This window comes from Misgurnus anguillicaudatus, chromosome 16 (assembly GCF_027580225.2).
Source record: "Misgurnus anguillicaudatus chromosome 16, ASM2758022v2, whole genome shotgun sequence".
In the NCBI taxonomy this organism is placed as follows: domain Eukaryota; kingdom Metazoa; phylum Chordata; class Actinopteri; order Cypriniformes; family Cobitidae; genus Misgurnus; species Misgurnus anguillicaudatus.
Genome location: NC_073352.2, coordinates 10,527,072 through 10,553,695, shown reverse-complemented (window position 1 = coordinate 10,553,695; position 26,624 = coordinate 10,527,072). Strand labels below are relative to the sequence as shown.

At 38.9% G+C, this 26,624-nt stretch overlaps 1 protein-coding gene across 1 annotated transcript; it reads left to right on the top strand.

Annotated features, from left to right (window-relative positions):
• The first annotated feature begins 13,076 nt into the window (after nt 1–13,076).
• Nucleotides 13,077–16,875, top strand: egr1 (early growth response 1). Its single transcript, XM_055178321.2, has 2 exons — nt 13,077–13,758; nt 14,412–16,875. Exons 1-2 carry the CDS (start codon nt 13,551–13,553, stop codon nt 15,701–15,703), a joined length of 1,500 nt encoding a protein of 499 aa, XP_055034296.2. The 5' UTR covers nt 13,077–13,550; the 3' UTR covers nt 15,704–16,875.
• Nucleotides 16,876–26,624: the final 9,749 nt, after the last annotated feature.

Here is a 26,624-nt window from a genome sequence, read left to right as displayed (position 1 = left end):
ATTACACCCCTGTCATGTCAGATTTTCCGTCGTCTAAACCTATTAGTCAACTCGGCCTTTTTGTCCCAGAGCTAATGATATACCATTAGACACATTAGTTTGACCTAAAGGCTTTTTTATTAGAATGTTCAAATACATTTACAATCTATACGGTGTTTCGGTAACAGTTCTGTGTTGACGTGAAAGTGCAAAGTGAATACACACTAAATGCTTTATTTTAACATCCCTTTAGTTAAAAAATAAAGGCATTATTTATTAGAGATGGTATTTAATAGTTAAATTCCTGGGTTGAGTCAGACATGCACACGCGCATTCATCAAAAAAAAAAAAAAGAAAGAAAAGAAAACAGCCAGAAGTTGTGCTAAGCAATCATCAGTAAGTAAATGCCTTTAGTGTTGGGTTTGTCTTCTTGTAAGCAAGGTCACATGGCAGCTTTTTTAAGATCCGACTTGTTGCGGCATCGACTGTGAGGCTGTTTCCGCTTTCCACGCGTCACCATTAGACTCTCCATTTCTGGGTTTGTGATATCACGGAGCACAGGAAGTGACATCACGTCCTTGTTTGTGAGCCGTGGCAATTGCGGGCTAGACGACAAACGACAGCTGTGCTGTGCTGGAAAATGGATATGACTATGGTTTCGAGGTTAGCCTCATAACTGTGTTGTTTTATTGGTGTCTTTCTGCGTTTTTCTAACAACAGGGTAAATGCTTCCCATTGCTGCATCATACCAAGACAAGCGTATCACTAATCTTCCTATTGCTAATGCAATGCATAAATAATTTCAAAACCTACAAGATTCAACTTAAACAAATAACATAACCAAATATGCAAATAACTTTTTTTGCCAATTTGTATATTTTATTAAAAATATTTGATAAATATTTTTTAAATATGTTTTATTAATATTATATCATCCTACACTGTAAAAAGTGAAAGTTGGATTAACTTAAAAAAAAAATACTTCAATTGGTAAATCCTAAAAAATTATTTAAAAGTTATTATTTAAACTTACTTTTTTATTTAAAGTGGTTTTAACTTACACATGGAAGTTAAAACGACTTAATTTTTAGGTGTTACCAAATAAAGTCATTTTTTTAAGTCGATCCAACTTTTACTTTTTTCAGTGTAAGCGACAACAAATCTAATGTGAGATTAATGAGTTCATTACAATAGTTATCACAAGCAAACAAGCTCAATTCGGGTCATGTGGTCGGTTTATGCAAAACAGTCGTGGAACAAATAACAGGTTGTATACTGTACTTTCCACCCCACCAAAACCACAGGTGCAGACCTCACTGGAGCGTTTGCATAGTAAAATGGCCACAACGCCGGAGGGTTCGCATTCAGATGCACCATATACCATGGAAACTGTCACCTATTGGTGACATCTCAGACACTCATTGTAGTAGGCTCTGTCAATTCATGTGATGACCACCATTGATGGAATCTAAAATGCCAGTGCAAATGACACTTTAATGCATTAAAATACCCCATTAATCTGTTAAAAAACACTTGTATGTACAGTATCTGCCCCTTTTGTTGCAAAGCAGAACGCGTATCCTCTACAATAAATCATGTTTTCATCTAAATAAAGAAAGGAAAGACAAAAGGCTTGGGTACCTTGGAGACCAGTAGGACTTCTTTGCCATGGCAACTGTGTGCTGAGATACCGAGCGGTGATGTGGCTTCAACAACACGTTCTGTGGAAGAATGCAGAAAGTGCTCGATATTGCGTTTCGACAGTTTTATATTTCATGCATCCCTGTGAAATGAGAAGAAACGCCACGTTTTGTCAGCACGCCATCTCCAAATGTACAATAGCTCGCATACTGATGCACAAAGTTAACTTTTTTTGACATTGTACAATGTTTAAAATCTTTTAGTGTGTTTCTAAACACGATATAGTCTATGCATTTTACATCTTGTATATCTAAGTATCTTGAAAGCAACAAACTGATTAAATGAAGATATTTTATTTATTAAATAAGGATTTTATTGTCTTATAAAGTACATGTGCACATGCATGTCTCTCTCTCTTTCTCTCTCTGTCTCTCTCTCTCTCTCTCTCTCTCTCTCTCTCTCAAACACAAACAGTAGACATGAAGGTTCAGAGTTTGTACTGCCTGCTGTGTGTTGAGAAAGCTTGTGTTAATTTCCTGTGGCAACAGAATAGGAGCAGCACTACATACAGTGTGTTTAACAATCAGTTAAAGGGTAACTTGGGTCATGTGACTTAAATGATGAGAAAAATGCCCTTAGTCTTTGTGTTTTATTCTCTGTATTTATGGTATTCATACATCACAAGCTTTGCTCAAGGACTTTGTCGATTGATTTGTCTGACGTTTAACCAAGTATGACTTGATACTTGACGAGGCAACAGCTACTTGTGAATTGAGATCAAGCCTTGAACGACGCAATATGAACGAAACATGTCTAGACCACTAGAGAGGTGATTGCCCATCAGGTTTTTGTGTTGAAAATGCGATTTGTACATTCACATCTTTCATCTTTCCCATTTATTAGACAGATCTGTTGAGCTTGTGCCCTGGCAAGTTTTGCACCGTGCTATCAAAACACAAGTCACGTTTTTCCCATTAACAGAGGACGCGGTATTATTCGCAAAGCAAACCCAACCTTAGTTCAAAAACATGTTGACAATCTGCTGCATATGTCGCTCCACTAGCATATAGGATTTGTGTACATAGAGGGATGGGTTGGAAATCATGATGATGAAAACAGATGAGATGCTAACTTTCATTTGGCAAATAGCGCTTGTTAATGCAAAAAATATGAATGTACAATTTAATATAAAAATCAGAGTGTGTCTCAGCTGCGAAATAGGCCTTGATCAAGTTTTTGGACGGGTGGTTAGAACGGGGGCTGGCACACGAGCGAGATATTAGTGACATAACCCAAACAGCTGTCAGAAATCTGCGTTATGATATATGCCTGCTCTAGCATCCCATAAAACCTCGGCCATCTGTACACAGGATGAATTTCTAAACAACATACACCCAGTCAAGTCAGTTTGATCAATACAAACTGCATTTTACAATTACGTCTCTGCTCCAACACCTTGTGAGACTGCATTTTTCAAGCGTACAGTCCCAACAAACACCAACGTATTCAGAAGTTCTGATTGATGAACATAGCTGACATTTAAACATACAAACACCAGCAGGGTTAACACCCTGATCCAGTTTAACCCAACAAGCATTCAAATTGTACATTGGAATAGCAATGAATGTATAATTTCTCAAAACATGCAATTATAGAACGCACTGCGATAATCGTACCCAGCAAGCAATAGCCGGCGTTTCACAGTCTAGGTTAACTATAGCAGTAACAACATGAACAAACGGCTTTCTTGGTCATCACGTAACTTCAGGTTAACTCTGCGAAGATTAAATAACAACAAAGTCCTTTGAAAGTAGTTTATTTATATAACAAGCAAAATAAACAACACGTAGATTACATAGGAACGCAAAACATTTGTTATTTTCGATGAGGTATTTGTTTAAGAGTTCAGTTTCAGCAACTAGTCAGACCATTAAACAAACAGAAAACGGAAATCAAGCTCGGACCAGACGCTTATCGCGTCACTGCATGTGCGCCCGATGAAACGGTATAGACCCAATGTAGTCCAGCTATGAGTAACCCACTTCTAGCCAAAATACACTTGAGAGATGTATGATATTCTATCAAGTAAGGCAGTGGTTCTCAAATTCGGGGCATGCAATGGTGCCAGTGGGGGGGGGGGGGCGTTTTAGGACATTTTTTACATTAAGTCATTATAAATTAATTAAGCCTTAAAAAATAAGGCAACTTATATGTTTGGCAAAATCTAATTTTGAGATTAGTTTGTGGGGCCACAAAAGGGATGCACCCTACACAAAGGGAAGCAAGCCGAAAAGTTGGAGAACCACTGATGTAAGCAAAGTCAACAGTGATTACAAGGTGTTTGGTTTCATTTATTTATTTTCTTTTTGGGCTATGGATAGACATCTATTAAGTTTTCACTGACAGCACAAATTTTGCCTTGTTTTAGCCGAGACAACTTGGTTGTTTGGACGGCTATTTTTAAACGCAAATTGTCTTGCTGCGTTAGTGAAACACTCCATCCAAAATGGCATAGGGGCTTCATTTACAGTGTTTGGGAAAGTTACTTTTAAAATTAATGCATTACAATATTAAGTTAGTCCCCCAAAAAGTAACTAATTGCTTTATTTAGTTACTTTTCATGGAAATTAATACTTACATTACTTTTGCGTTACTTTTGCGCAACTTTTTCTTACTTGATCTCTTTCAAGCCTTTCAGGTGTTTTTATGACTGTGAAGTTCTCAATTCAGAAATTGCATATTTCCATTACAAAAATGTCGAGCTCTGGCCTGTCATCTCCATTTCTAACTTAAACTGTTCCCGCTCAGGCGCGCACACATAGAGTGTGTGATTCGACGTGACTTCGTTTAGTTTCATTCAGTACATTATTTTTTTAAAGTCAAATTAATTAAACAAAAAAGTAACTCGCATTACTTTTTTATAAAAGTAACTCAAATATTATTGTGTACATTTATAAAGTAATGTGTTACTTTACCCGTTACTACAGAAAAGTAATATTATTACATAATGCCAGTACTTGTAATGCGTTGCCCCCAACAATGCTCATTTATAAAATGCTGCTTCGAAAACATCCTCAATTTAATCTTACGATCATTTCTCAAAAGCGCACACATGTGATTCATAAAACGAATGTACGCCTAGAAAACTCGCCTTTAGATATGAAATTAATAAATCTTAATGTCATTGACACATAAAAGAGCACCTGTTAATGTTTAAATCCTTTTCGAGCAGCAAGAATGGCTTATATTTTCAAAAACCTGCAGCAATCGAACAAGCAAAAGCTTGTACGTCTGCTCAAACCCTCAAACAGTTTTTATAAATATGGACTTTGCCGCTGATTTTTGTGCACGCACACTTTACAATCAAATCTGTGCATACGCACACTTTATAAATGAGGCCCTTATTTGTGCTTAGCTTAAGAGCAAGATAACATCATACTTAATGTTTTTTACAAGTACGTAGCATCCCTCATGTGCTCGGTGTGAAGAGCTACTAATGTCATATGCATGAGTAACTGTGAGTAAAGCTGCTGAGGGCGTTCATTATTTACTTATGTGGGACTGTTGTGATTTGGATGATGTCTGAGATGCTATTAAGCAGCAGTACCACCTTGTAAACTTGGTGTCAGTCATTCAGTAGATGCCATAACCCATACGTTGAAACTTTGACTAAACTTAAAAAAAATAACTTTCTGCACTGAAATGTTTAAGTTTAAACAACATGAATTAATAAGTCGTTTCAACTTTTTTGACTAGTTAGAAGTTGCTATAAATTATAAAAATAAAGTTAAGCCCATTCTTAAATTAAATTATACCACCTCCTCACTAGTCAAGAAAGTTGAAATGACTTAAATGACTTAAACTTAAACATAAGTGCAACAAGGCACTTTTACAGTGTACGAACAGCAAATCTCTATGTACAGCAATATTTTAACACCAAACTAAGCAACCGGCAGAGAGATCCAGACTCAAACTGTTCTGACAGGGCCTTCTGATTTATTCAGTCTTTTGCCCAAGTTCAACCACTGCTGTTGTGCTGTTTGTTGGCACGATTTCAGGCTCGTGTCTCGTTGCTCATGTCTCGTTCCTGCTCTTCATCCTTCATGACATTTTCTCTTCCGATGGTTATGATTATTGTATGACTCTAAAGCGCCCCCGATTTCTGACTGCAGGTGTTGTTGAGCTATACCTGCAGGCAATCCTAAATCGAAAAACCTTGTGGTCCAGCATTCTAGTCTAGCCTAACCTCGTGTTTTTTAGGTATACAACAACAGGTTGTTTGTTACGGCTTCCAGTAAACTAGACAAGAATACAACTGGATTGAAATACAGGCTGGTGCAAGAACAAGTGAAACGCTTGTTGAGGAACCGCGTAATATCAATGGAAAACACCCCGGCATTGAATGCAATTTACAAAACATCCTTTACTGTATCTCTAGATACTGTAATGTACAGTACTAAACAAAAAAATGTGGTAATTCGTGATTAACTGTAAACCATGAAAAGTGTGAAAGAGATCTCTCTTAAGATGGAAATGGATTCACACCCAGCTAAAGCTTTCGACAACAACAAAATATTCAGCCGTCCGGTTTTACCACTACACTGCACTCCCAGTTTACACAGCACAGTACCCAAACACAGACGGAAAATATTGCATAAGAGACAACAAAGCTATGGTCCATTAAAAACTGTACTAAACTCATGGAACAGTAAAGATTCAGTTCTCAATCTGATTGTCAAAGCATGTGCGAGTCATTCGGTTTCACTTCTCTGTTGCTTTGCATCAGTTACTACTAAAATTAGCCTGACTTCTATTTCACTGTAAATTGCCATATATTACTCACACATGTGACCCAACTATTTATGACAAAATTCCATCTGCTTATGAGTGACATGAATCCTCCCCATTTCAGACTTTGAAGCTTTAAATCAGTTCAGGTTCTGTCAAATATCTTTTGTAGATTAGTAAAGTAAATCCGCAGCAGTTATTTTCCGGAAGTCCCCTTAAATGTAACAGATATGGCTCGGGTATGGGTACTCTGACACATAGCTGAACCTCCTTTTGTTGTACACATCAAACAAAGCACAAAGGCAGGCAGTGACTTAGCTGGAGGCAGGTCTCAGAAGCTGCCGGGCTCTCGCGGCCTCGTGGGTACTCGTAATTGTTTCCTTGTCGCCTGCAACCTTCGGCCAGCTGAAAACCTCTAGAGGCCAATGGCTCCGTGGCATTTGTCATATTAATGGCATGGGCTTGTGCATCAGATGTCAAGACATACTGTAAGTCACGCTTCAGGCCCGACATCAGAGTCATTACAAATATACGGCGGTTGGTGGTTAATGTACTTTAGTACTTGATGAATATCCTCGGGTTAGGTGGGATAAAGTCATTTAATAGAATGCATCCAGAGCACATGTATTTTTCTTATTTTTAACTTTTTCTGAGTTTTTAAATTTTTATTTATATTTTAATTACCCTTGTTCTCGTGAGGTACCTAGGAACATATGAAAATAAAAATCTTGAATAAAACATTTGCATCCCACAGAAATTCCAGAATTTGCCATATTTCAGAGTAGAATTTCGTTAGATTTGATAGGCACGATGGTCAAACATGGGCCTTCCATGTCAATTTTGGTAGACCACTCCTCCTCCGGAAACATTGTCAATTCTTATTGGATGAAACTTTGGTGATGTCAAACAAGATAACCCAGACGACTCTGGGCCGGATCTGCAGCTCCAGTAGGGATCCAGCCTGGAGTCGTCTGCTGTCTGGGAAGTTATTTTAAAGGGCAAATCAGGTTATAACATTTTGAGGTAAAATAAAAAATAAAGGTGGTGTGTGTACATTTTAGCGGCATCTAGTGGTCAAATTGCGAATTGCAACCCCTCATTTTCAAAACGCATATGGTAGCGGCCACAGGACAAACATGTTGTCGTCTGAGACAAGGTAGGGACAAAAAAGAGCACTTTGTCCTTTAGGGCTACTGTAGAAACATGATAATGACTTCCATGTCAGAGGACCCCGCGGTGTATGAAGATATAAACGTCTCAATCTAAGGTAATTAAAAAACTATGCACCTGACAAAAGGTCTCCAATATAAGACCCAGAACATATATTGGGATATTAAATGTGCTCAATTATCCTTTAATATCAAATTCCTTTTGGATTCAGTAATAACAACGCTATCTCACAAGAATTTGTACCTATTTTACGAGTTGGCTAATTCGTATTAATTCGTTCGACCACATTCGTAAATTTTGGTACGATTTGCCTTGACCCCTGTGACGTTGTGTTTTTTTTTCATGAGAATCGCATTTTGCACGATTAAGGGGGTCGCATACCGGATGCGCAGCGCCACGGCGTTATAATAAAATCAAACACATTGTTTTCTATGAGTATACGCACACTGGCACCAACAGGTGGCACCTGTCTTCCCCGCCCAGCTACGACTCAATAACGATTAACATTGGCTGCTAACGTATATTTTGCATTTTGAAGTAGACGCTATCTGACGAAGCTCGCGCTATTTAATGTGCACTTCCGGTTTACGATACCTCCGAGTTGTCCTAGACGCGACTCGATGCAACTGCGTGTCTGGTGTGCGACCCCCTTTAACTTCGTATGAATTGATATGAATTAGCCAACTCGTAAAATATGTACGAATTCTCGTGAGATCAGGTTGGTTATAAACAACCAATTTCAAAAATTAATTTTTTATTCATTTATGATCTGTTTTTCTTTGTTTAAACCATGTTTCATTATCTGCTCTTTAACTGAAGCCATGTCAATTGACCTGCGGCATTAAAGATTTACACCACCGTGTTGAAAGGCCTAACCAGGCAGAAACTAGATTGCGTAAATCGCTTGTAAAAGGTTATTGAGTCTTCAGCAAGACATATCGATACATTATCTCCTTCCTGCAAAAGTGTTAGTGCCTTTGCTTCAAAGTGCATGAAGCACGATGTCATTATCAGAAAATAAAAGTCTGAGTAAGACCAAGAATGATAAACATCTTGAAAAACTCCTTGATCAGCATCCGATGCAATAAGACAAAGTCATTACTTAATTGTATCACATCATCTAAACCATTATTTCTCTTTATCCACATCTTGAGCATCATCTTAATCCCCTTTGCCATCCATGATTTGCACCGTGTGTAAACCTCAAACTGTCAGATGCACAATCTTTCTCCCGAGGCTAAATGAACACTCATGTCCCACCCCTCTCTAAATCATGTAATAGACTGTCAAATACTCATATATCAGCCAGTTATCTGCTCTTCGGCCACCCCCGGCGGGCTCACCTTTACACAGATGATGAAGATGGCACAGGTGGGGGGTTGGCAGAGGTGGGTGAAGAAGAGACAGGCAGAGAGAGACAGAGCATCTCCATCAGTCTGCCAGCCAGAGCTATAGTGATTAATTCCAGCAGATGCCTGGTATTTGCCTCAGAACGTGGGGGTGTGAAGCGTTTTCGCTATCTCTCTCTCTCTTTTGCTGTACCCAAGCTGGCTGGCAGATCTTAATGAAAAATTAACCAGCGGGCGATAGACCGAGGACAGACACAGACGTGGGTTTCAGCGTAGGTGCGGGGAGAACCGGCCTTTCATAACAAGGAAAAGGAGAAACCCCCTCCACATGAGCAGATATATACACGCGCACAAGGCAATAAAACAGCAGGTTAGACAAGCTACCCGGGCTGTCCTGGATGTCCCATCTTCCGCCCCCATTCCCTGGTATTAAGGGAACACCCTCCCACTACTCTCTTTAAACTTATATCTGAGTCACAAACTGCCACCTCATGTACTCATTAGAAGGTCTAGTTATATAAAGTTGTAAGCGTTACATTCGCCTACATCCCTCTTTGGATGTGCGAACAACAAAATCTATGTGTGCAACTGCTGAAGTTGTTTGTGGAGAGCCATTTTAACAAGATTTAATGTGAACATTTTGGTTTAGTTCTTTGCATGTACAATGCAACTATGCATTCGGCAGAGCTTTACATTAAATGCACATTTTTCAGCCGAGAATCGTCCCTCATTTCTGTCTCGTGATAGTTTTTGCAGCATCTCCAAGCTCCTGCACCCAATCGGCTCACTCTTAGCTGGTATCTATCGTATTTAAGGTGGAGGTATGGAGCTCGAGCCCTCCACTCGGACAGCACGCCGCCAAATATGCTTTATTATCATATTTGATTATGTTAAAGGAATAGTCCATTTTCTTAAAAGAAAAATCCAGATAATTTACTCACCACCATGTCATCCAAAATGTTGATGTCTTTCTTTGTTCAGTCGAGAAGAAATTTATTGAGGAAAACATTGCAAGTTTTTTTTTTATTTTAATGGACTTTAATGGACACCAACACTTAACACGTAACAGTTTTTTTCAACAGAGTTTCAAAGGACTATAAACGATCCCAAACGAGGCATAAGGGTCTTATCTAGCAAAACAATTTTTTATTTTTGACAAGAAAAATAAAAAATATGCACTTTTAAACCACAACTTTTCGTCTAGGTTCGGTCCAGCGTGACCTAACGTAAATGCGTAGTGACGTAGGAAGGTCACGTGTTACATATGTAAAACGCACGTTTGCGGACCATTGTAAACAATAAACTGACACAAAAACATTAATTAGTATCATTCCACATACAACAACGTCAGAACGGTCCTCTATCTTTACACTTGTAAACACTGGGGCGTAGTTTCGCGTTCGTCCTCTGTGACCTCTTGACGTCATGGCGTATTGCGTGAGGTCACGCTGACGCTTTCAGGACTGGATCTAGACGAGAAATTATTGTTTAAAAGTGTATATTTGTTAATTTTATTGTCAAAAATGAAAATGGTTTCGCTAGATAAGACCCTTATGCCTCGTTTGGGATCGTTTGTGGTCCTTTGAAGCTCCGTTGAAAAAAAAACTATTACGTGTTGAGTTAAGTGTTAAATGTTGGTGTCCATTAAAGTCCATTAACATGAGAAAAATTCTGCAATGTTTTCCTCAAAAAACATAATTTCTTCTCGACTGAACAAAGAAAGACATCAACATTTTGGATGACATGGTGGTAAGTAAATTATCTGGATTTTTCTTTTAAGAAAATTGACTAATCCTTTAAAGGGATAGTTCACCCCAAAATTTAAATTCTGTCATAATTTACTCACTCTCATGTTGTTACAAACCTGTATAAATGTCTTTTTTGGATGAACACAAAAGAAGATATTTTGAGAAATGTTTGTAACCAATTGTGAGCCCTATTCACTTCCATAGTAGGAAAAAAGAATACTATGGAAGTGAATGGGGCTCATGAACGATTTGGTTACAAACATTCCTCAAAATATCTTCCTTCCATCTAAACAAAGACATTTAAAAGGGTTTGTTACAACGTTAATTTTTAATTTTGGGGTGAACTGTCCCTTTAATGCAAACTTGTCTTAATGCATGTTGCTGGTTTTATTGTACACAATTTATTTGCAAATGTTAGTCAATATAAAAAAGTATTTTTTGCTTCTGCTTCTTTTCATGTTGCTTTTATAGATCAACCTTACTGTTAACCTCTCCCCTTTAGCAGTCTGGCTCCACTTTCGCAATAAAAAGTGGAACAAGGCCTAGGTTTTAAAAGCTAATGTATACCTACTGGGAGAACAGGCTTCTTAGTTTACATACAACAATGACAAAATCCACTGACAATTTTTTTCTGCTAAGGTGTTTGTTTGGTAATATTTCGTTTGTTTGTGCACATTCTAAAAATCCTTGACCTTGAACTCAGCCAGTCAAGTTTGTATCACCAGACACCTTAACAGAACAAACCTAGCAGTGTTTTTTCAGTCATACCATAGGAAGCTTGTTTGCACAGTAAAAAAAACCTTATTAAATCCAGAACAACTTTTTTTTGGGCTGCATCTAGAACTCAAGATTTACTTACTTCAGTATTGTGATGTATTTTAAAATAATAAAGAATACTGAATTACAAAAAAGTGTTTGTTTTAAGACTTTTATTCAGAAATGGAGGTTCAGTTTCAGGCATACAAAGGTAGCACTTCGTGTATCTCGCGTAAAATGAAATATGGAGACTGCTCTCACTAAAGCCAATTGAGTCAGCAAAGTTACATCGATCTCACTGGCAAAGCCACGGCCACGCGCTCCCTGCTCCTCTCTCCTCAATTTACACAGCATCAGTACACAGCACGCTGCAGCGCTTATTTGCATGGGTGTCGGGAGCTGAGTGACAGAGAGGATCCGAGTGTATCGAGTCCGGGACATCCCCCAATTAAACAGACCTCTTCTGTCCTCTGTCAGCAGCCACCATCCATCCATCAGTGCCACGCGCCCGACCGTGCTCTGAATGACCAAATGTCATTTTTCCATCCAAACAAGCAGTCGAGCTTACTGAAGATCAAATATAGATATATAATATACTTTTTTTTCCATACAATTGAGAATAAAATATGGAAAAATGTCTATGCACAAAAACGTTTAAAATATATGAAACTATATTTATAAAACGAGATCCTCAGGGTGTACTCGTCATATATTTTAACATATTTAATATGTATAGCTTGTGTTGCATATTTATGCAGCCTGCAGCAAAATAAAGTCATATAAAAGCAAGTTTGTGGGAAGTAATACGTTTGCAAAAGCGTCTAAATCACCAAAATTATGACTTTATATAGAAAGTGAAAAATAACACTTTGTCCTCACATATAATACAAAGGCTGCATTTTAACTTGCACGTAGAGTTAATTTAGGCTATACTTTATTCACGCGAATCATTTTGTTAAATAAATGCGCTTCTCTCATAGTTATTTTAAATAGTTTGTTTAATACATTATAATTAGCACGGCTAAAGAAATACGTTTTGCGTGCCTGTAGTAATTTTAAATACTTCTCTGTTTCCTCATATTACTCTGCAGCTGTGCATTTAAGTATTGAGAAAAAGAAAAAAGTTGTCTCTCATAAATCTCGGTACGGGCGAGGCAGCATACTGCTGACATTAGTTATTGTGCGGAGCTCTGGACTTCAATTGCACCCAAGCCTCCCTTTCACCGCCAAGCGCTGTTCAGCGCTACATAAGGAAGCTCCAAATAAGGGCATGGAAGTGGAAACCCACCGGAATCAAACCTTATGTAGTCACGACCTTATATGGCAGGGCGGAGCGGGATCTTCCGGCCAATGCTCTGCTACAGCGCAGACGGGAAACCCGAACGTTTTTAAGCAGAAAAGACCGATTTTCGCCTCTACTTCTCCAGGAGAAACACTGCGCTTACCACGCACTGACTTGCCGTGGAGGAGGAACGGGCATCTCCCCTTCATTTAATGCACAGCTTAATGTTTAAGCTCCCCAATCTGCTGTTCTCTTCTAGCCAAACGTAATGTGTCCTCCACTGCAGTGTCTAAATATGGGCTTCCTCCAGTCCAAATATGGACATCTACGTCACGGCAAGAGGATATATAAAGGAGTAGGGATTCTCTGAGCTGAGAAAGAGCTTAGAGAGCCCAAGCGACACAAGCGCTAGTGCAGACAGCTGATAGACAACACGTTGCTGCGCTATATATCCAAATACGTTTTGACACATTAAATAAATGTGACAAGTGAATTCAAAACAACAACAACAGAAACAAAACAACAAATTGGAGCGAGATCTGGTTGGATGAAAAAGTGAAAATTCAGAATTTGAATTTTCTGTTAGGGAATGAACTGAAAGGGACATTTTGAATCTCAATCATTTTTATTTGAGACCCACTGGATTCTTTCTGCCTCTTTGGACAAACTAAAAGGACAAGAGGGGAAACAAGAAGAACAAGGATTCAGAAACAGTGAGGAGATCGACCAAAGAGGAGAGTCAGACAACGCAGCATCTTCACGCTCGTCGTCCCAGAGGGGCTCGCTGCTGATCTCTCCTGCATACTTCTCTCTTCTCTCCGAGCACACTCCAGAGAGATGGCTGCAGCCAAGACAGAGATGCTTCTGCCTCTGCAGATCTCAGACCCCCTGAGCTTCCCTCACTCCCCCATGGATAACTACCCCAAGCTGGAGGAGATGATCATGCTCAACTCTGCAGGGACTCCTTTCCTCAATGCTTCGGCGCCTGAAGGAACAGGCTTCGGCTCTGGGGACCCAGGGGAGCAGTTTGATCACCTTACCGGAGGTAAGCACTAAAGCCTTTTTGATTACATTGCATGGGGAGAAAGCTGCATGCTTATATCTTGCTGAGGAAAATGCAATAGTTTGAAGAGTTAATAAATGTGTTTGACTTCAGTGTCAGAAACATAATGTTATATGTAATATAACAGTGATATTGTGGTTGTGATACAGTAATGATTAAAAATATTAAACTAGTAAATATAACATTAAAGATTACAAATAAACAATAAAGAAGGTTAAGTTACCATTTAGACTTTATTAATGCATTACTTTAATTTATTATTTTAATTAAAACACAGTATTTGAATAACATAAAGTGCACATTGAATAAATTTAAGCTGTGAGAGAGGGGAAGACAGGATGACAGGAATGTGAAAGTAAGCGAGCAGAGAGAAATGCACATGCAGATGGTTTAAGCTTGCGCTGACTCTTGTCTCCGAGGGAGATTGGTGAATGTGTGTGTGCGTTTGGGGAGGGGGCAACCCTGCGCTCCATCAACACCTGCTGCTCTGTCTGAGATTGTGGGAAAACACAGTCTCAGCAGCCAGCAGGACCCCCCGAATGAAACACCATAGGGATCATTTATGTGCAATGAAACGGTTACTGTGCTGTACTATGATGTCTAACTCTCTTTTTGTTTTGTTATTGCCCCTACAGATACGCTTGCAGAAATTTCCATCGATAAACCTTTGACAGATCAAGGCTACCCAACACAAAGGCTGCCCCCCATCTCTTACACCGGCCGTTTCACCCTCGAACCTGCCATCAACTGCAGCAACAGTCTGTGGGCTGAGCCTCTGTTTAACCTGGTGAATGGGCTGGTGGGCATCAACACATCCTCCATTCCATCTTCATCGGCCTCTCAGGCAACACCGGCATCTTCCTCTTCTTCGTCTTCCGTCGCCACCTCCTCGTCCACGTCCAGTGCCAGCCTGAGCTGCTCCGTCCATCAGAGCGAGCCCAACCCCATCTACTCGGCAGCGCCCACCTACTCCAGCGCCAGCCCAGACATCTTCCCTGAGTCCAGTGCAAACTTTTCCACAGCGGTGGGCACTTCGCTACAGTACTCTCATTCAAACTACTCGAACGGCAAGACCAGCTTCCCCGTGCCGATGATACCAGACTATCTGTTTCCCCAGCAGCAAAGTGATATCAGCTTGGTGGCCCCAGACCAGAAGCCCTTCCAGACGCAAACAGGTCAACAGCCATCTCTGACACCGTTGTCCACCATCAAGGCCTTTGCTAACCAGGCTCCAGACCTGAAAAGCGTCTACCAGTCTCAGCTCATCAAGCCCAGTCGCATGCGCAAGTACCCCAACCGGCCCAGCAAGACCCCCCCACACGAGCGCCCGTACGCGTGTCCCGTGGAGACCTGCGATCGGCGCTTCTCCCGTTCGGATGAGCTGACGCGTCACATCCGCATCCACACGGGTCAGAAGCCCTTCCAGTGCCGCATCTGCATGCGCAACTTCAGCCGCAGCGACCACCTGACGACCCACATCCGCACGCACACCGGCGAGAAGCCTTTCGCCTGCGAGATCTGCGGCCGCAAGTTCGCCCGCAGCGACGAGCGCAAGCGCCACACTAAGATCCACCTGCGGCAAAAAGACAAAAAGGCGGAGAAAGGCGCCGTGGCTGTCCAAAACTCCAACGTTGCCATTTCAGCTTCCTCTCCCATGTCCAGTTATCCCTCTCCCATCACATCCTACCCCTCCCCGGTGTCCTCCTTCCCATCTCCCGTGAATTCTTGCTACTCCTCACCCGTCCACACCTCCTACCCCTCCCCTTCCATCGCAACCACCTACCCCTCCACAACCAGCACCTTCCAGACACAGATGGCCACCTCCTTCCCTTCCTCGGTGGTCAGCAACATCTACAGCTCTCCCGTCACCACCCCACTGCCCGACATGCAAGCTTCTCTGTCCCCACGGACAGCAGACATCTGCTGAGACTTCCACCAACCTGCTTCAGTGACTTTTTATCTCCCCTCTGCAGGAAGCACTTTTCTGTCCATGCTCCCAACATGGTCCAGTTACAAAGCAGTCAAAGACTCGGTAAAGACAAAAGGGATTTTTATGCCGTTCTCCCCATTCAAATCCTGTCCTTTCAAACGAGGCGTACGAGACTTTCGAATGACAAACAAAAGCAACAGGCTTCGGCACGTTCTTCTTCTTCTTAAAGACTGTGCATGCACAGACATACGTGCAACGCAAAATGACATTAATGGTGCAATCGAAGCCTGTGGGCTCCAGAAGCTTGACTCGACAGGTGTACAGTTACAAAAGACATTTGAATAATATACATAAGCTACAGTATATTGTACATGTGCCATGTTTCCTTTCCATGTTTTTACTTTTTAGTACCATTGTTGTGAAAATTGATTTGAATATTTGCATTGTATTATTCGAAATTGAGCAGGGCCATATTTCATAAGTAACATTCTGTATTATGTAGTAAAAATGCTGTGATAAGTTCTTGACCTTGTTTGACTAGAAGCACTTAAGTACTCTGACGCATGTGGAAGCGTGATGTTAGTTTCTGTTATTTTTTGTAAATATCATCCACTGGTACTATATTTCTCAAATGTGACAACAAATATCTGCTAAACGGAGGGGGAAACATCAGAAAAGATTCAACCACAGATTTCTTTGGTGCCTTTTGTGAAGCCTTGCAGATGTTTTTTGACAGGTATCAGCGTGTGGATGCTTTGCATCTAGCCTTAAGGTGGAAGGGATTTCTTTTTTGTTTTTGTTCTTCTTTTTTCTATATTCAGAAAGTCATTTCAAGGATGGAAGGGAATGGATGTTATAGGGCACTGCATTTCTTTGGGATGTAAGCAAAAAAGACAACTATAAACTATATTTTTGTAATGAAATGTACATACATCTTGAGGAGTTGGAATGCTGTAGTTACCTACTGAGTAGGCATGGGATTTTTGTATGTTATTTACATGCGGTCCATTATTTTGTTGTTATTTTTATTTTGTACTTGTGTTTGTTCGAAAAAGTGACTGTTTATGGCTTCTAAACACATTGAATGCGCTTACTGCCAACGGGATATTTGGTGTACAAGATATCCTTCGAGAACAGAAATATAAATAAAACATAAATATATAAATATACACGTTGAAGCTCTGTCGTGCTTTTCATTGCTTAGCAACAGGTTCGTGAAATTTCACACATCTCTTTCAATACTGCTTCATAGAGTATATGCACACACAATATCCTTGCATATCAAAAACAATTTACTATCATTTTCTCTAAAGCTATTACCTTCGAGTATAAAACATTAATTATCAAAACATTTCAGTACAAATCAAATAGGACTCTATAGAATAACTGTGAGTTGTTTTTAAGTTGACTAATCATTAAAAGTTTAGTAGAAAGTTTTACAGCTTAGCGTTTATTTAATCAAACAAAATCAAATCATAAAAAGACCTCGAATGAAACTTCATAACCTAGAGCAAAAAAAGAACAAAATTAATAACTAAATTCAACTTGACACATAAAAAAAAATAATACTGTATATGTACTGATGCATTCTTTTGTTCAGAAGTTTGCTGAGAAAAGCCAATCACGGAGTTGATACCCCAGATCAGATTGTCTCTCTTTATTACTTATCAAAAGAGCTCCTGGGTGTCATGAGAATATGTTATCAAAAGATAACATGTACCAATGCGACTGGATGCGCTTGGGGCTTAATTATACATAGATAGCAATCGTGTAAAATCGGTCGACACTAATAAGACGCCCTTGTAATGGGCTTCCGTGTCTATCGAGTTTGTCAGGGGGGAAAAGTCTCAATACCGAAGTTGCTTTTAAGAATAAGGCAGCTTTTATGCTATTGTGTGCTTTACCTTCCTACATGAGTGCCTTTGTAAAAGAGAAATAATAATCTGCTCATACTAATTTCTCTGCCACCAAAAAGATCAAATAGCGCTCGCGCTCGGTCTCTTCTTGGCATCCGTATATGTGCTTTTGTTATAGCTCGGTTAAACTCTCTTGTCAGACAAGACACAAGTTATAATTGTGGGTGTATACGCAAATGTGTAGAGATGTGTACTATGCCGAAAAGCAGGTTGATAATCTAACATAATATAACCATATGTGCAAACAGCTGGGAATGAAATGATTTTTATTAGGCTAATGCTGATAATCAGTCTGACTGGAGCACAGCTCAATATATTAAATCTCAGACATAAAGGGTGTGTCAGCAGTCTTGGGATGGAAAAATTGGCTTGTGTTTGTGGAGGGGTACTTTCCCAAACTATGAGGCAATATCAGCATAAAAGATGAAGCCACAACACAGCATCAGATCCAAACATAGCTAACGGAGAAATGAACGCAGACAGAATGAGTTGAAAGGGAAAGAACAACACAAAGGAAAGTAATTAGGCTAATTGGTCTCATAATCCCAAATTGACTCCTTGCAAATGTCTTTAGGCAGAGTCATTGTCTGAATCAGACTAAATGAATGTTCATATACACCTCATTTTTGACACAATCACACTTTTGTTCTCATTTCTTAGATTACATTTATTCATTTAGTAGATGCTTTTATACTTTTTTTTCATAACTTTTATGTTCCCTGGGTTCAAACCCATGACCTTTTGTGCTCTACCGCTGAGCTATACAATCCTCCTGTGAAACCCCTCACCCTTCAATGTTGAAAAGATCAGCACAAATGTTTTTTATGTTTCAGGCTTTTCTTGCTGAAATGTTGTTTAACCAGCATGATATTTCTGGTATATTTCTGGAATTTTGGTGTTTAGAGGTATATGAAAGCAGTGACGGCTGGTGACTTCTTTTTATGGGCGCTTGATGGGCGAAGTTCGTCACAACATATATGTAGCCTGTCATGTGTGTGGTTGCTTTTTCAAAATATGTGTTCTGCGCATCGAGTGATCCTATGTGCCTTACGTGTCTTGTCAAAACAAGTGCCTGCTGCAGATGCGCCCAAAGGGTTCATGACAAAAGAGACGCCCGCGTTTGCCAGATACTCGCATAATCTCATGCGTAATCAAAGTTTACTGTTAAGGGAGTGTCTTGTGAGTATTTTGTGAACATGAGCGACTCTTTTATCATAAACGGTTTTGACGCATCTGCAGCAGGCACTTATTAAGGGCTTGTTATAGTTGTGCGTAGGTCCAATGGCGTAGCCGCGACGGCGTAGGTTCCGCGTCGGTTTTCATTTATACTTTTGCGTCGTCATCCGCGTCGACGTGCAAACACACGCGCAGACCACTGGTAGGCAGTAACCACGCGTGTAACCACAGTAGCAGCGCGACCGTCAAAGAAGAAGAAGCTTAGCAATTTAACCCACAAATGAAGAAAAAACAGCAACTTGTTGTGTATAATTTGAGAAGACCAGCAATGATGGAAGTAAATAAACAGCGACTTTTGATGCAGTTTGAGTTAAATCACTCCTCAACTTGGCTCATCTTTGTTTTCACCGTCGCAAACGGAAATACCCATGACGCAGTCTTTTTTACCTGACGGGAGGGGTTCTGGTGGACCAATCACAGCGCTTGCGGTCCGCGTAGATCTGACGCGCTGTTAAAAATTTTGCGAGGTGCACGTCACGCTACGGATAACCTACGGCGTAGCTACGGTGTAGAGCTTACGCACAACTATAAATCGGGCTTTATTTTGACAAAACACGTGATGCACATGGTTCACATGACGCAACAAACACATATTTTGAAAACGCAAGCAACACACATGACACTCCGATCACTTATTTTGAATTTGCGCCCCTTGGATGAGCAGTCACGAGCCGCCACTGTATGAAAGTAATAATTTACGACAGGCTGTTGAATTATTCAAAAATAATGCACACCCAAGGTGGTAATGCGACACAGCGCAGAGCGGTGCATTATTTTCACATTATTCAAAGGACTGAAGACAATTATTCTGCTTATACCACGGTTATTACAAACATTGCTCTGGTGGTTATTTTAAGACATTTGACAGGGCAAGTGTGCATTTTACAGAAAAGTAATTAATACCCGTGGAACGTTTAGCAACCAATCAGAATAAAGCATTTGTGGTATAAATACACTGTAAAAAAATTCCGTAGAAATTTGCAGCTGGGTTGCCGGTAACTTACCGTAGATTTAAATTTATGTTATTTTGTTCAAAGTTAAATAAACATTAAACATTTACAAGTCTTTGTCTTTACAGAATAAAACTAGAAAAACAGTATCAAGCAAAACATTCTGGGAAACAAAATCTGGAGCAAAAAACAGAAAACTGTTGATGATGATTTCTGGTTCCCAGAATGCTTTGCATGAGGCTGTTGTTGTATAGTTTTATTCTGTAAAGATAAAGACTTAAATCTACGGTAAGTTACCGGCAACCCAGCTGCAATACCATTGTAATTTCTACAGATTTTTTTTTACAGTGTAGCAATATTTATATATTAAAAAAATATATATATGTATTTTTTTATTTTTTTATTATGTATTGGCTTTAATCTCTTTCTGTACATGTATGCTGTTTTGTTTAAGATATTAAGTCTTGTTTTCTGAATAAATGGTAAGTTTATGCTCAAAAATCTTTGCCAGTGTGGTAAAAAACCCTAATTCAAGTTTCATCTTAATTCAGATTTGTTTTTCTTTCCCCGCTGGCAAATCTCACTTGATTTTGATCACTTTTACAAAAAACCTCAAGATCATTTTGCTTCTCAAGTAAATGTATCCTGAATGAAGATTTTTTTATATATTGTGTATTGCACAGCAAAAAAATAATCCTAGGATATTATTTTTGACCACAAAAGGACACATGCGGATGAAATGTACATCATATAATGCACTGTAAGTTACAGATACAAGTGTAAATTTTTGTATGTATATGTCTTGTGAAGCTATATGATGTATTGCGTGAGAAACAGACTTCAGTTGTAATTGTTAATTTTCATTTCCACTGTAGCTTGTACACAACCAGATTAAAAAGGTGTGTCAGAAAAACTGACAGCACAACATCACTCTCACATTTGTATAGACGGTTTCATCAGAAGCACATGCATTCGCAGTTATGCGTCTAGACGTAATTTAACTCGTCGAATACCTTGTCGAAAATAACAAATGTTTTGATTTCCTAAAGACAAGGGGAGACGACGAGCATGGATCAATGCTATGGGAAGGGAGGTTTGGCATACAATCTCTAGTTAAAACATTGTATACATTATATAGTACACATTTTACACAGTAAAGTTAGCTCAGTGTAGTTTTTGATCAACCTGATCTCACGAATTTCCGTGGCATAGTCACGGAAATTTGTGCTCATTTTTCCGTGGCATTCTCACGGATCTCCGCATTTTTCCGTGGCCCTGCTGCGGACTGTCTTTTTCTGTGGCGTTCTCACGGATTGGTTGCTCAACTGTTTTGTCCTATTTTCTTACCATTTTCGCTTCGGTTTAGGGTTAGATTTACATGAAATGACAAACCTACCCAAACCCAACTCTAACCCCAACGCCAGGCAACAATTGTTTAAAGTTTAGAAAATATAAAAAAATAAATCAGAAAAAATAGTATAAACCAATATTTAAAGTGACATACTAACGCAAACACCAAATCTAACCCTAAACCGAAGCGAAAATGGTTTGAAAATAGGAAAAAGCAGTTGAGTAACCAATCCGTGAGAATGCCACGGAAAAAGACAGTCCGTTGCAGGGCCACGGAAAAATGCGGAGATCCGTGAGAATGCCACGGAAAAATGCGCACAAAATTCTGTGACTATCCCACGGAACTTTGTGAGATCATATTGTTTTTGATACGATTTAGCTATGATTTGAACTAAGGTAATCTACTTATTGTTTCTTTAGCTTGTTATCAGAAATAAACTACTTTAAAAGAAATCACTGTAAACCCAAACAGTTCAATGTACTCATTTAAAATGAGTGAACTGTACTCAAACCAGTGAAAAAAGTTTATTCAACTTGAAAATGTTATGTGTGTTCAACGATTTTACCACTTTGAGTTCCACAAACTTGAGTCAAGGAACTTGGCTAACTCAAAAAAATGTATTTATTACTTCAAAACAGTGTCATTTCAATACAACAGCCACATTTTAACAAACACTCCAAATAAGTACAAACTTTTGGTTGTGATGAGGTTTATGTCGGGCAGTGCAAATTTACTTCAGTTTAACATTAAATCAACACGATTGGTTGACATAGATTTCCAGTTCCGAGCATGCTTTGCATAAACCTGCATTACGAGAGCATTTTTTAAAATTATGTGATAATTTAAGTTCAACAAAAGCAGTTTTTTTATGTTGTTACTGCTAAAAAAGTTTATATAAACACAATAAGCCACAGCGAGTTCTGGATGTAGTCCAGATGCAGCAATTCTTCAAAACTACCTCATTTCTTTTCTACCAAAATAAAGTCATGTGAGTTTACAACATGTGGGTGAGTTAATAATTACATAAGTTTTAAGTTTAAATGTGACTATTATTATACTTTAAGCCTGTTGTGGACACCTGCATCCCATCCCATATCTAACATATGCTGGTGACCATTTACGGCAGGCTTATCTATTGTTTGTTCCAAAGAGGATATGAATATAAAACAAAAAATATCAATCACAAAGCACAAAGAGATGCGAAGCAGCTTTGCAAATTAGAGCAAACTCTCCAAACGAAAAATGTATTATCGTATCATTTCTATAGTCTATATTACAGGCTAATTCAATGCTCAGCATTCTCCTCAATAGCATCTGTGATAACAAACCACAATCCCCAGAACTGTGGTCATTTCACAACAGAGTTTCATATTTAACAGGCATCACACGGCGCTACACTTGCCGAGCCCTAGCGTCATCCGAAGACTCTGCAGGAAAGTGAAATTGAAAACGCTGTCGCACGGCAAGTTAAAAGCCGGCTCCGTGACAACGTCCCCCATACGCCCGACTCGGGAGCATAAAGGAGCTCTTTCAAGTGCGCTGGATGTGTTGATAATGTTTTCCCTTTGCTGGCTTTTGTAGCGACTTAGTTGCTTTTGCTTGTATCAAAGTTGACTGTCTGACACTCAGGGCTCGTTCAGTTTTGGATAAAGCGAGCGATGGAGAAAGGCACCAGGACGCATGGCTTATCTCCCATCACAATAAAGCCACCTCACCAATTCTCACATGAGCTTCCACTTCAAGGCGCGCTGCCTGTTAAAATAAGTGTTTGTTCTCCTATTCTTTTTGGACCTTTTTATGGAAAGGCACAAATGAAAGCGAAAAAATGTCTGTGCTTCTCGTTGTCTAGCTCTCCATCCTCGTGCCCAGTTAAACGGCATATGCTAATAAGCTCCCTCCATTTCTGATGCAAGGTCCGTATGCATCTCTCTCTCTATTTCTCTCTGTCGTTTTCTCCCTTTCATCCAACTACAAATCCTTTCTTATTGCATCTTTGCCCTCAGGCCTTTTAAGATCTCTTTTTGAAATATGCCGTTTGATAAGCACATCATTGGCTAAGTCCCTACAGTGATTAGGGCTTGACTTTAATGTGGAGGCGACAGAGAGCGAGTGATAGAGAGAGAAAGAGAGCGAGAGCTTTTCACTTCAATTCTGTCTCTTCAATGATGACAAACTGAAGGACGCACTTTAAATCAGACCTCGCTCACCTGTACTATTAAAAAATATGGAGATGTTTGGCTAAATCATTCCTAGACAATGTGGTTCGGTTAAGAATCAGGTATTTAACTAAATCTGTTTAAAATATGGTACGAAAAAAGATTCAAAAGCTGTCACTGAGGCGGTACCTTTTAAAAGGTATTAATTTGTAGCATTCTCTTGTACTTTTGTGGTGCCAATATACACCCTTTATGTAAAAAGTGTACTTTTCAAAAAAGTTTCAGCCCAGTGAAAGCTGTGTACGAATTTTTTCTGAAAGTCTAGGGTGGTTGTTTTGGTGTGTCTGTGCAGATGAGGATCTACGCCACCCTTATTTGATTCAAGGCTATGTGATCCTTTATCTGTTTTATCATTCTCTAGGTAAAAATAGCAAATCTGCTATTTGGTTACATGCCACGTGTTTAAAGGTATCATTAAGATCTATAGCACAAAGGCCAATGTTTAACTCTTAGGGCTTTTAAAAAATCTCTAATCTCAATGGCAGTGGTGGTATTGTTTTTGTTCATATTATTCACTGCATGATAGACTTACAAATATCTCCCACAAAATTGCCTTGATGTACGAATCCTCGCACTTGCCTATCTAGATAATAATCATCACACATACAGTATTAAAACCACCAAAACATTAAGCTCCGAAGTATCAGTGCCTCATAAATAATGCATTTTCTACTTGCTGCACTACTACAGTAGCTGTCCATATAATATAAATTGTTATAAAGCATGTCATGTTTTGTATGCAGTCTCTCTTTAAAAATCTAATTTTCAAACTAAAGACCAAGGTTATTGGTCTTGTATGAGTTGATTCAACTTATTTGCATCTTCTCTGCTCTGTTTCTCATTGGTTCTCATTAGATAAACTCTTAACCGCCATTCATGCAAGACTCAAAAGGCAGCTCTTTAAGACAAACCTATTCAAGATCTCAAATCTCCCATACGTTTGAACAAATATAATGTGTGCAAGCCTTTGGCTTACATTTGGCAATGTATTTGTTCAGAAGCAACATGATAAGATGTTTACAGTATATAATAATATATAATGATATTCTACCCAGTCTCACATAATTATGTACCTATGGTAATTTTTTGATTCTTTTTTGTGATACTGTCACGAATTTCCGTTTTTTTTTTTTCATGACCGTATCACAAATTTCTGTTTCTGTGTCATGGTCACGTATTGGTTACTCAACTGCTTTTTTCTATTTTCAACCCATTTTCGCTTCGGTTTAGCGTTCGATTTTGTGTTTACGTTAGGATGTTACTTTAAGTATTGGTTTATACTATTTTTTTTATAATTTTATAAGTTTTAAAACATTGTCACCTGGCGTTGGGGTTAGAGTTGGGTTTGGATGTCATTTTATGTAAATCTAACCCTAAACCGAAGCGACAATGGTAAGAAATTGGACAAAACAGTTGAGTAACCAATACGTGAGAATGACACATAAACAGAAATTCGTGATACGATCACGAATTTGAAAAATATATGAAACTGTCATGATTCTGCCGTCTTGTCCTTGTTTTAATCTAGTTTTGAGGCAGGATCATGATTCATGACAGACCCATGTTCTGTGTGGGAACGTGTGGTCCTGGGCTGGGTTTCCCGATAACGATTGAACTTAGCACTGAAGAGCGCTTTCTACGAGCTACTTAACGAACATTCGTTGTTCATTTACGTGCGTTTCCCAAAGATGCACGTTAAACGATCGCTCGCAGCTGGGTTTTAAGTGCTACTTACGAGTCGCTATCCGTTTGTCAAGTGCTGAAATGTCACCTATAGAATGACTTGAATTTGTAGCAGAAGCTTGTTTAGGTTAATGATCTTCAGCTGATGTGCACTAATGGTTTTTTTATAATATTTTTCATTATTGTTTAATGACTAAATATTATAAAATGTAGTCATTAAACAATTATTTGTTTAAAATTATTTTAATGTTTTAATAATTTGTGCATAATAAAATATTATTTTCCGTATTTAGTTAGGACTCGTCCCACTGCGAAATGCCTACTGCATTTTATGTAATAGTTTAGATTATTATTATTATTATACGTTTTTTTATTATCTATGTTTATTTATTATTAGGGAATATTGCATTGTACCGTAAATATTTATTTGGTTTCCTTAATCAGATACCATTTCACTTCAAAACAATTTTTTTTTACTGTAGATTAATTATAGAAGCAATTGGTAGGAACCATTTATCAAATTAAGAGTACCAACTATTACCAAAATTATAATTTAATTGTAATTTAAATTTGATTTCTCATTTTAATTTTAAATATATTATATTAAAGTAATTTAAACAAATAAACAAAGAAGAACCCAATAAATAAATATACATTACATTTAAAACAATACATTATCGTCATTGCAGGAGTGCAATTTGCTGGTTTTCCTGTAGGTGACCTTGTTACTGTGTTGTCTTATGATGCACTTTTGAATGAACGATTAATCCAGAACACTCTTAGATCTAGAATGATTTTCATTTGCTAATTAATTTACAAAGCTTTTGGGAAATGGACCGTAATTTTAAGATGATTCGTACGATAGTTTTTACGATCAACTTAGCCTTACGATGCTTTTGGGAAACCCGGCCCTGGTATTGTTTATTAGACCACGTGTTCCCAGTGTCGTGTCACTTTTACCCCGCTCCCTTGTCAACCTCATCTTTAATTGCTTCATGTCACCTGTTGCCCTCATTAGTTGTCCCCTATTTAATGCCCTTGTGTTTGCTGTCCTGTGCTCGATCATCTGTTCATATGGTGTGTTTGGTCCACGTGAGTTTGTAAGACCAAGTTGAGTCAAGTCATATCCTGTCTAGTTAGTTATTTCAAGTCTGTTGACTAGTTTAGTGTTACCTTGTGAGTCTGTCTGTTTATTGCCCTGTTTACCCCATCGTGGGTTTTGTTTTCTGTTTTATTTAATAAACCCTTTTGCGTTCATCTGTTGTCTGCGCCTGGGTTCTTTCCTCCCAATTCCTGACAGAAACCCTCTGATTTTAGAGTTCAGTTATGGTTAGGTTTGGGGTGGGTTTATGTTTTATTTACAAAAATGTTAAAACACAATATGTTGTCCCTGAGAAATCTCTCACTTGGCAAAATCAGGTTGAGCGTGGACATGGCAACCTTTTAAAGGACCAGAATAGTTTATCATACAAAAATGTGCTAACCATGCTTTACCTATAGACAGTTTCAGCAGTAACAACATAAACAAGGCTTTCGTGGTCAACACGTAACTTCCGGTAAACTCTG